Source organism: Parasteatoda tepidariorum, chromosome 2 (genome assembly GCF_043381705.1).
Source record: "Parasteatoda tepidariorum isolate YZ-2023 chromosome 2, CAS_Ptep_4.0, whole genome shotgun sequence".
In the NCBI taxonomy this organism is placed as follows: domain Eukaryota; kingdom Metazoa; phylum Arthropoda; class Arachnida; order Araneae; family Theridiidae; genus Parasteatoda; species Parasteatoda tepidariorum.
In genome coordinates, this window is record NC_092205.1 from 93,400,704 (window position 1) to 93,418,059 (window position 17,356).

Sequence of the window (17,356 nt, forward strand, 5' to 3'; positions counted from 1 at the left end):
TTTCGTGAGAATGACCCATATATATATGGGAGATAGTGCAGCATAGGATTAAATGATGACTCACCATCTCTTTATTTAATGTCTCAATTATTTTATCGGATATGATTAAGTTGCATAATGATTTAAATGTTTCAACTTCACGTAATTTGTAATAATACTCGAAATGTGAATTTAAGCGAGTAGCAAATTGAATATATGTTTGTTCTTTAAATTTTGAGGCATTTTTAAAGTTATTTAAACATTCTTGGGGAGTTTGTTGAAAATCGCGCAATATTAAAGCTTTTAATTTTTCATAGTTTCTTAAATCATCATCTTCAATGTATAACAAGATGTTGTTTGCTTTTTCACCTAGCATATTGATTAAGATTTCCGCTTTAAGCCCTTCATTTATGTTTTTCGTACTATAAGCTCTTTCCAACGATGAAAAAAAATTGATTAAAGTTTTCAGGTTTCGATGGAACTGGAAGAGATAGAGTTTTAATGTTATGAATTAGATTCTCAATGTTTGTTTCGGGTGTATCAATTATTGTTGTGGGAGGGTCGATTTCGAATGATTTGTTTTTCACCTCTAATAAAAGCATTTCTTTCTCGTGTCTTTCTAATTTTAGTTTTTCTAACTCAACTTGAATTTCGCTTTGTTTAAGTTCCCTGTCAGCTGCCTGTACTCTTTCTTCTACAGCGTTAGCTATCAAATTTTTGACAAATTCAGAATCGTTTTTAAATATTTCGGAACGTTCAATTTTTTCTTTTAATTTAACGATATTATCGCTGCTGTCTGCGATGCCTCCTATTTCCTCTAATACTTTTACTAGGTCTTCTTTCTTTGAATTTTTATACATTTTTAAAATTGAAAATTTTCTACCTTGATTGAAGAGACTCTCAGTGTCCAATGGTAATCCAATGTTTCTCGATTCGTTGATTCAAACCAGATTCGTATCCCTTTCGTATCCAAGCATTTCACGATTGCACTTCCCCGGAAAAGTTGACTGCCTTGCTGATTTGTACAGAATATTCCAATAATTTCGGAAAGTTTCTGGATCAATTCTGCCCTTCGCGACAGAAGCTTCTGGATCAATTCTGTCCTTCGCGACAGAAGTTTCTGGATCAATTCTGTCCTTCGCGACAGAAGTTACTGGATCAATTCTGTCCTTCGCGACAGATCCGGTTATTGCTGATTTAGGAAAGTTCAGAGGTCTCTGCTGATGCTTTTCTCCAGTCGCTGATTTTTTGTTGCACTTCTCCTGATTCTCCACGAGCGTAGAATTTCGGTGATTCGGTAAACAGTTCGGTGATTCCCCTACTCGTGATTTAAAATAGGAACAAAATCTGGATCTCCTTCTCGAGCGCAGAATTTTGCTTTCCTTTTTTTTTCGGTGAATGTCCCCTTCTCGGGATTTCTAAAGTTACTTGGCTGAAAAATATCCCCTTCTCGGGATTTCGAAGTAGTTGGTTAAAATCCCCTTCACGGGATTTTAAAGTTTAAAAATAGTTACAGCTCGCCGTTCAAGTTCCGGACGCAAGCCCCCATTATTTGTGGGAGTTAGTGCAGCATAGGAGTAAAAAATGACGATAATTTAACAACATAACAATTTAATAGCAGTAAAAGGATAGAAGGATATAACAGTAAACGTTATTGACATGCATTCCGGAGACTACTGCGCGAAGGCAGCTCTCACGAGTCATGTCAATAACGTTTACTGTTATATCCTTCCATCCTTTTATTTCTATTAAATTGTTATGTTCATTAAATTATCGTCATCATTTACTCCTATGCTGCACTATCTCCCACATATATATTAGAATTAGAAACTATATATTAGATATATATATTAAAAGTAACCTTTTTACCAGAAATTTCCTTAACATTCTATACAGTAATTTTACCAGAATTATTTTTCTTCGTGTGGATAATAATAATTCAACATGCAAAAACTCCATAACTTATGTATTGCAATCATCAAATACTTGAATGAAACATTCCATTGAAGTCGAAGACACGTATTCTTAGAGAAGCAATGTTGTTTTAATGTGAATGCAAAACTTGAAAATCTCAAAATATGTCTTTCTGTTTTGACTTCTGCAGAGTANATAATTTTATTTTTTTGCCCATTATGCACATTACATAGAGGTTTGAACCTCGAAGATTATTGCTTTTAGAGTACTTATCCGTTTCATGGTCCATGAGAAATCCTTTACTATAGTACTTATATTCTTCTATAGTACTTATATGCACGTCAACCAACTGATACACGACCTATTACCCTCTGAACGTTAGTCCTAACTTTTAACTGCCAGTTTTCCTATGTAAAAAAATAGGTTTACTTATGTTCTTCAATGGAAGAGAATTGTATAGTAGATAAATTTCGTACAATTTTTCCAAGGGGCTCATCGCTTGGAGAGTTAAACGATGGCAGAAAACTATTTTTACTTAAAAATATGTGACTAAAAGACTAACTCATTAATGCGTTAAAGCAATTCTCTTAAGAAAATGAATTAAAGTTAATTTAAAGTATTTTAATGATTTTAAAATGTTACTTAGGTAGGTACTTTATTTAGTCGCTCTAGAGCTGCACATTGAGCTATTGGCGACGGTCTGAGAAATATCCCTGAGGATGATCCGAAGACATGCCATTGCAATTTTTATCTTCTGCTGAGGGGATGGCTACCCTGCTTTTGGTATCCCGACGACCCACTCGCGAACTTTAAAATGTTACGTAAATAAACGATACATTTGTAGTATTTTTGCATATTGTGTGTTATTTTTATGGTCTACTTCTTCGTACTTTGGATCTGAAATTGAATTCCCGTGTTTTAGAACCATTCGAAACATTAGAATCAAATTTCTTATAATATTTCATTGCAATTAAAATCTCCGATCTACTGGTCTAAATCCAACTAAATTTTTCATTAATTAGACACTTCATTAGTTAGACAAATTAGACATACGCTTTACAAAGGCTTACAAGCAGGGAAAAAAATCTTACAATAATATTTAAGTGATGAAATTAATGATAAATTTGTCACAAATGTCATACAAAAAATTAAAAGCTTGGTGGTAAAAGCCATTTGAGTACGTATTACGATACTATCAATTATCTATTATTACAAAGCCTGTATGACCTATTACCATAATTATTAAAATATGAGTAACGTCAATAATAATTCGAAAATTATTTTTTAACGACCACCGAATCGGATAGGCTCTAATTTTATAGTACATAAAAATGTTATCTTCATTTACGAAAATAATTTATCTCTCTCATTGTTCAATACATATGTTTATAATTGATGTATTTAAGTTTGTTTTTAATGTCACGTTTTAATGCTTTGAGGAATTTCCCATTATAGTTTAAAAACATAAATTTTCTACTTAGAAAGATTTATTTTTGTTTTGGCGAACGTTGCTTACTAGAGAACTACGTGATAAATAACAGTAAGCCGCGATAATAGCACATCATTCACTTTTATTTCATTTTTTATGAGATCCATTCAAAGACAGAATTAAAACAACAAAATATCAGCAATTTATGCTTCTTAATTAATTGAATAAGATTTAGATTATTCTCATTCTTTACTGTGAATCAACAGTAAATTCATATATTTTAGAAAGAAAAAAATATTATTTTCCTCACTTTTTTTCGCTTTTTTTATTTTCAGTTATTGTATGCATAATGAATATAAATCTTTCAGAGATATTTAAATCTTAAATTTAAATACAACAATGCCTCAGAAGGACATTGAATGACTGCAAAACAGATTAAAAGACGGCAAAGTTTTACTGTTATCAAAGAATTAAAATTTTGCAGTGCTATTAAGTAATGTTTCGTTAGATGACATTATAGTAACAGGTAGAACAGTATTATTGGCCCAGCTTGGAAAATTGTGGACATCAAATATAACAGCTCCCAAAGAATTTATCATGAGCATTTGAACAGCTAAGCACACGATATTCATCCAAATACCTGGTTTAACCTGAAATTAAATATTTCATGAATATTAAAAATAAGTTTAATAAAAGTTTAAAGCAATTACGCTAAATATACCAATGAATGTTTTAATTATACATTGAGATAAGTATTTTGTAGTAAACGAATCATCAAAACATTCTTTATTGTTTGTATTTTGGGTGTTCTGTAATCATCACCTTTATTATATATTTTAAGAAAGTGTGGCAAAATATACACCTTAAAGGCAAAAAAATAACCCTTTTAATTTCTGGTTTTTATATTAGATATAAAGCTAATTAATTACTAAGTTACATTTTAAATTGCAATATTTTTTTTTCCTTCATTTTTAGAAAATTTGAAGATAAACGTAGCAAATTTATATTTAAGTGAGGAAGGAACAAAAACTCTATAAAAATCTAATTAATCCCTATTGAGGAAGACAGGACTAAAATTATTAAAACATAAGTTTTTCTGGCAATCAATCTTGTCCTGATATTCTGCACAACGTCTTTTTATACTATGGATTCCACAAATGTTAAAAGCGTTTTTGTTTCTTCCTCAATTAAATATTAAATGGCGACCCCTACTGTGTATATTATTTTTATTTTGTTTTTAACAAGTTTTCTAATATTATATAGCTATGCTGGTATTTTATACCATTTTTTAACCGTCGTTGAACAGCCTTGCCTTGCAATCGAATCTAGAAGACAAGGAAACTTCAGGATCAAACTTCGGTAGAAATTTTGCCATCATGGAGGACTTTTCAAGGGAACTGACCCACATTTGCGTTACATGGAGTGGAAAACCACGAAAACCACCCACGGTTAGTTTGACGGCAAGAAGACTCTAGCCCATGATCCGTCTACCACTGAGAATATTTCACGTCAGCACTGTGGTCAGTACGAGCCGGATGCGGAATTCGTATCGACCAGTCATCGATGGGATTTGAACCTGGCTGGTCAGGCTGATGGGCTGGTCATCGATGGGATTTGAACCTCGTTCACCTCATTGGAAGACGATTGTTCCATCCTCTATGCTGGTATTTTATTTTTTATAACCTTCGTTGAACATCCGACCAAATTTTAGGATTACGACTAAAAAAAAACAAGAAACGCCCTCTACCTGAAAAATTAGCTTGATTTCAAGCAGGCTTGTTAGTATATGACAAGTGGCATAAGTATGAGGTGAACCGGGTTCGAATCCCGGCGATGGCTGGGATACGAATTCCGCATCCGGCTTGCACCGACCACAGTGCTGACGTGAAGTATCCTCAGTGGTAGACGAATCATGGGTTAGAGTCCCCTTACAGTCAGGCTAACCGTAGGAGGTTCTCGTGGTCTTCCTCTCCATGCAACGCAAATGCGGGTTAGTTCCTTCAAAAAGTCCTCCACGAAGGCAAATTTCTCCCAATACGTGATCCAGAAGTTCCCTTGTCTTCTGGATTGGGTTTTAAATTACAAAGCTACGGAGTTGAACATTAGTAGTCGTAAATCCAAAATTGGGGTCGGCTGTTAAACGACGATTAGAAAAAAAAAATTATGTGGCATAAGTAACATCAACAACAGAATGTGTAATGTTAATTATAAATGTCCATTTAAATACATTTCCTTGGGGAATTTCGTGAATTTTGAACCTCTGGTGGGCAGGTAAAAAAACATATCTATTATTAATGCAAAACATGCAATCATTTGGTTCGAAAGTGTAAAACAGTTTCTCTCCCAGCTACTTTTTATACCTACCATATCCATGATTTTCATATTACTGCTTGCAAATACAATTGCATTAGGAGGTGTTCCAACAGGCAGCATGAAAGCGAAAGAACTTGTCACAGTTAAAGGCAATAACACATACAAGGGATTCATTCTCATCGCACTTGCCTGCAAAATAAAATACTGTTAAAAAAAAAGGTTCAAAAATAAAATTTGAACTTGAGAATAGAACGTAAATCAGCATACAACAAAATTAGAAAATTTTGTTATTGGTCAGGAGCCATTTTTAACAGTGGTCACTTTTTAAAACGTGAGACCACTTTATCGAATGTTTAAAATTTGAAGCGATTAAGAAAAACTGTTGCCATTTCTTTTGAAATATTTCTCAAAAGAGGATAAACACTACAACGTTCATTTCTAAAAAGAAGAAAAATCTTAAGAAACAGGCGGAACATGAAAATTTTCAGAATATTGTAAAATATTCATAATAAGTCCACATTTATCAAGAAAATATAACAACAAAATCCGGCACCTTACGTGGCGGAAAACGATAAGTTCAGTGCCTACTGTTTAAAAATGTACCGTATTTCTGGGGCTATCACAATTATCTTTTCATTTAGACAACCCATGACTATTATTCTAATTAAGGAACATTCGAAAAAAGTTAAACATTCCATCATAAAAAGTGTTATCAGCTGTTAAGCATGCAATAAAATTTATTGAACAAATTGCTTTAAAAATTGCAAATATGTTGTAGAGTTTTTAAATTTGGTGTGTAGGAAATGGCGGATTTTTTTAGTGCATGACACAAAGTTTTTTCCGTTCAATTTTATTTGAATATTATTGAACTTTTAGTGCTTTTTCGTGGAGTTTGCTCCTCTTGGACACTTTTTGCGGTTATCAGAAGTTGCAGTCCGTAAATAACTCCAATATTATTTAACATCAATATTTACACAGGAAAAGTGTGTTCTATAACAGTTGCACTGGTTTTTACAATTATTTTTTTTTTTGCTAAGTTGGCAAATAAATAGAAAATACCTCAGATGGCTGTTATTATACTCAGTGGCCCCCATCCCCCCAAGCTCTTGGGCGCATTTATCTCCCCCCTCCCAAAAAAAAAAATTTTTTTTTTGCTAACTTCCATGATAGCTTGTTCGAAATAGTGCTACTTGCTCGCATTGCCAGTTGCTTCTTTTATTTATGTACTTAAATTCTTATTTATTTATATTTTATAAATATATCTTATAAATTTATTTATGTACTTATGTAAAAAATTCTCCCGTCTAAATTCCCCCCCCCCAAACTATTCGTTTTATTTAGTGTAAAAATTACCCCCCCCCCAAACCTTTAAGTGGGCGCATCGTGCGCTCACTTCCCCCCTGATGGGGGCCCCTGATTATACTCTACAACATTGTTACAGAAGGCAGATTATTATTTATACAATTTTAATCTTTCAATTCATTGAATAATTCTAATATGTATTTATGATTATTTTACAACTGTACCACCAAAATTTTCTTCAGTATAAATAATTAAAGTTTAAGAATGCAATAAATATCCTTCCTAAAATAAAATAACATATTTCAACTGACTGCTTTTTCCTTCTTTCTTGAATTTATTAATTTCATCAGTTTAAATAGTTTCACTTTAGGCAATAGATTAGATAATTCGGATTAGGTAATTAGGATAAACATTTGATTGTACATATTTCTTGTTGGCTACTCGACATAAAATTGCCCAATATATTTGGCTGAATATGATCAGTTGACCCTTAGCTATGCACCAAATTTTGTGACTCCGGGTTGCTAAAAAATACAAGGATTTTCCAATTTATCTATTGTTATTTTGGCAACAAATGAATCTGTATTGTTCAATTGATGCCTCATTAAAGGTAAAGTAGCTTAAAGCGACGTTACTTTGGACATCTTTATAGTGAGGTTTTGGGAAATTAAAAGTAAGCAGATGGCTCAATCCTAAGGAAAGGTAACGAAGTCTTTTTTTTCTTCTAGCGGCAGATACTTGAAGATGCCGGAAGTGTTGCTCATTTAACGTTACCCAGTGGGCACCTGTAAACCTAAGTCACAGAGCCGAGAAACATTACCCACGCCACACTGCCACAAATACCGTGGGCCACATCCACACATCACACACAGCAGAGGAAGACACATAGAGAGAAACATCCATGCCCAGAGTGGGATTCGAACCCGCAGCCATTTGCTTCGCAGTCAGGCACGCTAACCGCTCGGCCTCCTGGCCGGCTATAACGAAGTCTTGAAGATTGTGAACTTAATAGTATAAAGTTTGCAAATTTATAAAAAAAAAAGATTCTCACCATTAGACTGATTATAGGAAACAATATGATGTTTGTCGTTATATTGGTCAAAAATTCCGTCATCGTGGTTGTTATTAAGCAAACTATTAATACAATTAAACCAGAGGGCAGCACTCGAAGTGACGTCATATGGTTCTGAACTACTGTCGACAATCCTGATTTCTGGAAAGGAAAACATATGAGGTTTTAAATAAATAATCAACAGCTGTGTAAGATATTATCTGATTAAAAACTTCATACGCTTCAAAAATATACAAAAATTAAATGACAGTCTTCATGTTTCAAGCACATCAAAAAACCTTGACTTTTTGATTTTTTCTCTTTTTTTCTTCTTTATCTTTTCTTTTCTCTCAGTTTCTGGGGTTTTATTAGTTTTCATTTCTTAATTTTACTTTTCCTTTTATCGAAGACAACTTTACGTTTTTCTTTTCAAATAATTTATGTTTCGTTGAATTCACATCTATTAAGTCTTGAAAATAGGCTTTTATTTTTTTATTCTCTTGAAACATGTCGACTGTCATATTTTGTATATTTTTGAAGTTTCCAATCAGGTAATGCATGAGCTATGCTAATAGAAATAAAATTCAATTGAGAAAAAGAATATATTTATTGTTTGTACAACTTAAGTATTTTTTATTGTATAGAGTGAGGAAAATGTAATTACAAGAATCCGAAATGTACAGAAAATTAGACGGTGTTCTGTTATGAGAGAAAATTTCTAAAATAAGCCTAGAAATTTTTCAAAAAGTGAAAATTTTAAAGAATAAAATAATTTGAAAAAAGAAATCATAACCTGTGCGGCATCTGCAAGAGCAAATCCTCCCCCAATGATTAATAATATTTCCCATTGAATATTTCTCTGCACTTTCTTCCATTTTAAAATAGGTCCACTTTTAAAGTTTCTGATATCGGAAGGCAAAAGAAATAACAGGAAAGATATTGCTATAGCAGGTACAACAGCGCCGATCTTCCTAAAAATTTAATTATGGAATTATTATTTTTTGTTTTGTCTAATGGCAGATACTGAACATATATTCTTCAGCTCGGAAGATGCCGGAAGTGTTGCTCATTTAACATCACACCAGTGGGCACCTGTGAACCTAAGTCACGGAGGCGAGCAACAATACCCACGCCACACTTCCACAGATACCCGTTTATAGGGTGGGCCACATTCACACAACAGAGAGAAACACCCATGCCCAGAGCGGGATTCAAACCCACAACCATTGACTTCGCAGTCAGGCACGCTAACCGCTCGGCCAATTATGAAACTATTAAAAGTTAACATTTAGCAAATGGAAAAATTTGAAGAGTAATGTGACACGAAATAATGTTTCACTTTTTCAACTATTTACGTACTCTATAAAAAAAAAATTTGAGTTCCTCAGCGCCGAAAATGGTGGCAACTCTTTACACCAAAGTGATGTAGTGAAACGCATACATAACTCTTGTATCTAGGCGTTTCACAACACCAAGAATGTTCTTTTAAATTACTAGAGGTAAATTAGTTGCCACCATTTTTGTCCTTCAATAAAATTTATAATTGCGTTATGATAAGCATCTTTTATTTTATTTTATATTCTTCAATGAACAGTAGGCCCAATTTTGAGTTAACGACTATCAATGTTCAACTACGGAGCTTCGTAATTTTGAACCCAATCCAGACGAAACTCCTGGATCAAGTATTGGGGGAAATATGCCTTTATGAAGGACTTCTTGGTGGAACTAATCCACATTTGCGTTACTTGGAGAGGAAAACCCACGGTTTGCCTGACGGCAATGGGCCTCTAACCCATGATACGTCTACGACTGAGGATATTTTACGTCAGCACTGTGGTCAGGGCGAGCCGAATGCGGAATTCGTAACGATCAGTCATCATTGCTGGGATTCAAACCCAGGTCACCCCATTGAGAGGGGATTGCTCTACCCCCTGAACCACCACGACCCACACATAAGTATCGTTAAAGTTATTTTTACGATACAATATCGAGTAAGAATCATTAATTTAGGATGCATCAATACAATTATTCTTAACCAGTCAGGTTACCGAGTGGTCTGGTCGATGTTGGTGTGTGTGAATGTGGTCCATCCTGTTAACTAGTATCTGTGACGATGTGGCTTGGATAACATTGCTCGCCTCTGTGAGTCAGGTTCACAGGTACCCACCGAGCATCGTTAGATGAGCAACACGTCCGGCATCTTTCGTGGCGAGGAACGTATAAGTTTTGTGCCAGTCATTAAAATGAAAAAATGAATATATTTCTTAAAATAAAATTTATTTCATCAAACATAAGCACAGCACGGAGAGGATATTAATATAAATTCTAACTAGGCTTAACAAAACCATTATAGATAGAAATAAAATATTATGTAATTATTTAATAGAATTAACATATTTATCTTGGAGCATAATCATTATTACTGTTCAACTAATAACACATGTCTTTTATAACATTTTACTTATGTGGGACGCTCAAAATCATGCGATGCGAAATCTGTTCGATTGTGAACAAGAAATAGCAATCGTGTGACGGTTTCGAAAAATGTCAGAACCGGGTAAAATTATTCACGAGTAAATGCACATGATCTAGATGTAATATTTCTCGTAAAAAATCCGTAGTTTTGATTCAACTGCACTTTCCAAAGTGTTTATGAATGCTCGTTTTGGTATTAACTTAAAATAACTCACAATTTTTAGAGTTTTTCTACACCAAATTCGCATAGGTAGATTTTTGCAGAGTAAAAGGGACCCAAAAAATTACCGATAAATTGATATACAAAAATTTTAAGAAAAAAGGAACTGGAAGAGTTGTATTATATGTATGTTGTACAGTTCATTTACGTCACACTAGAGCTGCACAATGGGCTATTGGCGACGGTCTGGGAAACATCCCTGAGGAAGATCCGAAGACATGCCATCACAATTTTGTTCCTCTGCAGGAGGGGATTGCACCCCCGCTTCGGTAGTCCGAAGTACCTGCACGCGAAGTCGAGCACTTCACGATAGANAATTTAAATACAACAATGCCTCAGAAGGACATTGAATGACTGCAAAACAGATTAAAAGACGGCAAAGTTTTACTGTTATCAAAGAATTAAAATTTTGCAGTGCTATTAAGTAATGTTTCGTTAGATGACATTATAGTAACAGGTAGAACAGTATTATTGGCCCAGCTTGGAAAATTGTGGACATCAAATATAACAGCTCCCAAAGAATTTATCATGAGCATTTGAACAGCCAAGCACGCGATGTTCATCCAAATACCTGGTTTAACCTGCAATCAAATATTTGATGAACATTAAAAATAAGTTTAATAAAATAAGCAGAAAGCAATCACGCAAAATATACCAATAAATGTTTTAATTATACATTGAAATAAATATTTTGTAGTAAACGATTCAAAGTTTAACTTCTTCAAAGCATTCTTTATTATTTTTGTTTTGGATGTTCTGTAATCACCACCTTTACTATATATTTTAAGAAAGTGTGGCAAAATATACACCTTAAAGGCAAAAAATATCCCTTCTAATTTCTGGTTTTTATATTAGATACAAAGCTACTCCCCCTATTAATTACTGAGTTACATTTTAATTGCAATATTTTTTTTTCATTTTTAAGATAAACGTCTTTTTCATTTTTAAGATAAACGTCTTTTTCATTTTTAAGATAAACGTAGCAAATTTATATTTAAGTGAGGAAGGAACAAAATCTCTATAAAAATCTAATTAATCCCTATTGAGGAACACGGGACTAAAATTATTAAAACATAAGTTTTTCTGGCAATCAATCTTGTCCTGATATTCCGCATAACGTCTTTTTATACTATGGATTCCACAAATGTTAAACGCATTTTTATTTCTTCCTCAATTAAATATTAAATGGCGACCCCTACAGTGCATATTATTTTGATTTTGTTTTTAACAAGTTCTCTAATATTATATAGTTATGCTGGTATTTTATACCATTTTTTAACCGTCGTTGAGCAGCCTTGCCTTGTAATTTTGAACCCAATCCAGAAGACAAGGAAACTCCAAGATCAAACTTTGGTAGAAATTTTGCCATCATGGAGGACTTTTTAAGGGAACTGACCCACATTTGCATTACATGGAGAGGAAAACCACCCACGGTTTGTTTGACTGCAAGAGGACTCTAGGCCATGATCCGTCTACCACTGAGAATATTTCATGTCAGCACTGTGGTCAGTACGAGCCGGATGCGGAATTCGTATCGACCAGTCATCGATGGAATTTGAACCTGGTTCACCTCATTGGAAGACGAATGTTCCATCCGTTGAGCCACCACGACTCTATGCTGGTTTTTTTTTTTTTTATGACCTTCGTTGAACAGCCGACCCAATTTTAGGTTTACGACTACTTATGTTCAACTCCGTAGCCTTGTAATTTTGAATCCAATCCAGGAAACGAGGGATCATGTATTGGGAGAAATTTGCATTCGTGGAGGACTTTTTGATGGAATTTGCGTTGCATGGAGAGAAAAACCATGAAAACCTTCCATGGTGAGCCTGACGGCAAGGTGACTAACCCAAGATCCGTCTACCACTGAAGATATTTTTTGTCATCACTTGTGGTCGGTGCGGAATTTCAATCAAGTAGCCATCGTTGAAGTTTGAACCCGGTTCACCTCATTGGAAGTCGAACGCTCTACGTCCTGAGCCACCACGGCTCTTGTGCTATTATTTATAGAGAGGACTGTCTAATGGACCGGGATATCCTGGTTTATAGGATGTTTGACTCTTGAAATCCCTTTGTGACAGGTGCGCGTTAAATCTGTCGGGGTCACAAAGTTCTCCAAATTCCCATAACAAATCAATACCACTGCGGGTACTCAATTTGAGATTGATCGTTCTCAGGTTCAGGTCAAAATTACGATCTGCGGATCAATCAATGGAGTATGATTGGGTCCTCCCTGTAAAACGGGCTGAGACATGTGCGTGGTTGAAGTCATATTCTTAACCATAGATGGCGCCATTGAGAAAAGCAAGAAACGCCATCTACCAGAAAAATTAGCTTGATTTCAAGCAGGCTTGTTAGTATTTGACAAGTGGCAGACGTATGAGGTGAATCGGGTTCGAATCCAGTCGATGGCTGGGATACGAATTCCGCATCCGGTTTGCAGCGACCATTGTGCTGACGTGAAGTATCCTCTGTGGTAGACGGATCATGGGTTAGAGTCCTCTTGCAGTCAGGCTAACCGTAGGAGGTTCTCGTGGTTTTCCTCTCCATGTAACGCAAATGCGGGTTAGTTCCCTCAAAAAGCCCACCACGAAGGCAAATTTCTCCCAATACTTGATCCAGAAGTTCCCTTGTCTTCTGGATTGGGTTTTAAATTACAAAGCTACGGAGTTGAACATTAGAAGTCGTAAACCCAAAATTGGGGTCGGCTGTTAAACGACGATTGAAAAAAAAAATATAGTGGCATAAGTAACATGAACAACAGACTGTGTAATGTTAATTTATAAATGTCCATTTAAATACATTTCCTTGGGGAATTTCATGAATTTTCAACCTCTGGTGGGCAGGTAAAAAAACATATCTATTATTAATGCAAAAAATGCAATCATTTGGTTCGAAAGTGTAAAACAGTTTCTCTCCCAGCTACTTTTTCTACCTACCATATCCATGATTTTCATATTACTGCTTGCAAATACAATTGCATTAGGGGGTGTTCCAACAGGCAGCATGAAAGCGAAAGAACTGGTCACAGTTAAAGGCAATAACACATACAAAGGATTCATTCTCATCGCACTTGCCTGCAAAATAAAATACTGTTAAAAAAAAAGGTTCAAAAATAAAATTTAAACCTGAGAATTGAACGTAAATCAGCATACAACAAAATTAGAAAAATTTTTTGCTATTCATCAGGAGCCATTCTTAACAGTGGCCACTTTTTAAAACATGAGACCACTTTATCGAATGTTTAAAATTTGAAATGACTAGGAAAAACTATCGCCATTTCTTTTGAAACATTTCTCAAAAGATGATAAACACTACAAGGTTCATTTCTAAAATTGTTGTTGCTGTTCATTTACGTCGCACTAGAGCTGCACAATGGGCTATTGGCGACGGTCTGGGAAACATCCCTGATATCTGCTCGGCCAATTATGAAATTATTAAAAGTTAGCATTTAGCAAATGGGAAATTGAGAAGTAATGCGACAAGAAATGATGCTTTAATTTTTGAACTATTTAAGTACACTATTAAAAAAAATTTGAATACCTAAACGCCGAAAATGGTGGCAACTACTTTACACCAAAGTGATGTAATAAAACCATACATAACTCTTCTATCTAGGCGTTTCACAACACCAAGAATGTTCCGTTAAATTACTAGAGGTAAAGTAGTTGCTACCATTTTTGTTCTTCAATAAAATTTATAGTTGTCTTATGATAAGTATCTTTTATTTTATATTCTTCAATGAACAGTAGGCCCAATTTTGAGTTAGCGACTACCAATGTTCAACTACGGAGCTTCGTAATTTCGAACGCAATCCAGACGAATCTCCAGGATCAAGTTTAGGGAGACATTTTTCCTTTGCGGTGGACTTTTTGATGGAACTAACCGTTACTTGGAGAGGAAAACCACGAAACCCTCCCACTGTTTGCTTGACGGCAATGGGCCTCTCACCCATGATCCGTCTACGACTGAGGATATTTTACGTCAGCAGTGTGGTCGGTGCGAGACGACTGCGAAATTCGTAACTACCAGTCATCATTACTGGGATTCGAACCCGGGTCACCTCATTGGGAGGGGATTGCTCTATCCCCTGAGGCACCATGACTCACACATAAGTATCGGTAAAGTTATTTTTACGATACAATATCGAGTAAGAATCATTAATGTAGGATGCATCAATACAATTATTCTTAACCAGTCAGGTTACAGAGTGGTCTGGTCGAGCGACTACGATACCAATGGTGGCGGGTTCGAATTCCGCTGGGGGCATGGATGTCTTTTCTCTCTCTCTGTATTTGTCCTCTTATGTTGGTGTGTGTGAATGTGGTCCATCCTATTAACGAGTATCTGTGACGATAAGTCATGGATAATGTAGCTCGCCTCTGTGAGTCAGGTTCATGGGTGCCCACCGAGCATCGTTAGATGAGCAACACTTCTGGCATCTTCCGTGGCGAGGAACGTATAAGTTTTGTGCCAGCCATTAAAATAAAAAAAATTATATATTTCTTAAAATAAAATTTATTTCATACATAAGCACAGCACAGAGAGGATATTAATATAAATTCTAACTAGGCTTAACAAAACCAATATAGGGTAAACCAACCAGTGAAGGACCACTACCCAGTGAAGGAACATTTCATATATATTGATTTAAAATGAGAATTTGAAAGTTTTTCTTTAGATTGATTAGTAACAATAGCTTACTGCCAAACAATAGGAAGTCATCTATCAATGTTTTGGATTACCTGGTCACATAGACTTCTCTGGAAAAAATTTTTAATTTGTTATTATCTCTGCAACACCTTTGTTTCTTTGAAAAAAATTTAAGGTGAGTGCTTTATATGTTTGAAGTGGAATTAATTGCATGTAATAGTTTTATTTTCTCACTGTGAAAATAAGAATTCACAATATAGTTATTGAAGTTACGTTTTATTTTTTTAAGCATCATAGCATAATCAAGTACTGAGATAAGGGGTGCTTATTCTCTGGATCACCAAACGATTAAAAACCAGTGAAGGAACAAGTGTTACTTTGCTGGCTTTTTTCTAAGTTAATGAAAATGAAAGAAAATCTTTAATTTTCTTGTACTTTTAGTGATGTTTTGCATCAAAAGTTTGTTAATAATACACAAAACATTTTCTAACCAGTGATGGAACAGTCATGTTCCTTTACTGGGCATAGATTTCCCAGTGAGTGAACAATATGCGTTAATATATTGACACTTTACTTTTCAATTCATGATTGCAAAAAAAAGTTAACATTTTCCAAGTATTTGTATGTTATAATTTCAAGAATAGGCTTGTTTTTAGATATTTGTATGGCATATAAATTCATAAAAAGCATAAAAAAGTAACCAAAATTAAGTGTTCCTTTACTGGGAAATTTTGTGTTCCTTCACTGGTAAGAGCTGTTCCTTCACTTGGTCTTCTTACTACTTGTTATTTGAACCTCCAAAACTTTAAAACAATATTATGTAAGTTCTCTACAATTTTTTTGCATAATTTGCAATTAGTAACAAATATGTTGACACTGTCATTTAACTAAAATTACGAATTTTGAAATTAATATGATTTTTTAAAAGGCAAGCGAAGCTTAAGTGTTCCTTCACTGGTTAGTTTACCCTAGATAGAAATTAAATATTATGAAATTATTTAATAGAATTAACAGATTTATCTCAGAGCATAATTATTATTACTGTTCTTCAACTAATAACACATCTCTTTTATAACATTTTACTTATGTGGGACGCTCAAAATCATGCGATGCGAAATCTGTTCGATTGTGAACAAGAAATAGCAATCGTGTGACGGTTTCGAAAAATGTCAGAACCGGGTAAAATTATTCACGAGTAAATGCACCTGATCTAGATGTAATATTTCTCGTTATAGCGTAGCTTTGATTCAACTGCACTTTCCAAAGTGTTTATGAATGCTCGTTTTGGTATTAACTTAAAATAACTCACAATTTTTAGAGTTTTTCTACACCAAATTCGTATAGGTATTACACCATAGATTTTTGCAGAGTAAAGGGACCCAAAAAATGACAGATAAATTGATATACAAAAATTAAAAAAAAAGGAACTGGAAGAGTTGTATTGTTTGCATGTTGTATAGTTCATTTACGTCACCGTAGAGCTGCACAATGGGCTATTGGCGACGGTCTGGGAAACTTCCCTGAGGATGATCCGAAGACATGCCATCACAATTTTGATCCTCTGCAGGAGGGGATTACACCCCCGCTTCGGTAGTCAGAAGTACCTGCACGCGAAGTCGAGCACTTCACGGTAGAACAATTTGACGAGGACCAATACCGCACACCCTCGATCCCTACGAAGACTGATCCAAGTGGTCACCCACCCGCACACTGACCGCAGCCGGTGATGCTTTACTTCAGTGATCTGATGGGAACCGTGTCTGAACGATCAGTCCACTGCGGCACTCATTCAAAATTTAAAAACTAGTACGCCCCAAGTTTCATAATTAGTTACTAATTGTATCAACAGATGGCGCTTTTTAAATTAAAAGAAGTAATAAAACATACATTTTTGACACAAAGATTTATAAAAACCAGGCTATTTACGAAACAGCTAATATAGATCGTATATTCATCTCATATATAGAGAATGGCGTCATAAATAAAAATAAGTATAATATTCTAACAGTGTGATTCTGAG

General features: G+C 34.8%; 1 protein-coding gene across 1 annotated transcript in view; it reads right to left on the reverse strand.

Annotated features, from left to right (window-relative positions):
- Positions 1 to 3,622: 3,622 nt before the first annotated feature.
- LOC107445292 (Na(+)/citrate cotransporter-like) overlaps positions 3,623 to 17,356 on the reverse strand; it is a 35,111-nt gene continuing 21,377 nt past the window's right edge. The window contains exons 10-13 of the mRNA XM_043044462.2: positions 8,782 to 8,959; positions 7,989 to 8,150; positions 5,687 to 5,824; positions 3,623 to 3,972 (exon numbers count right to left, since the gene is read on the reverse strand). Of these exons, the coding sequence (XP_042900396.2) occupies positions 3,793 to 3,972; positions 5,687 to 5,824; positions 7,989 to 8,150; positions 8,782 to 8,959 (658 nt within the window). The 3' untranslated portion in view covers positions 3,623 to 3,792. The remainder of the gene's footprint in view (positions 3,973 to 5,686; positions 5,825 to 7,988; positions 8,151 to 8,781; positions 8,960 to 17,356) is intronic.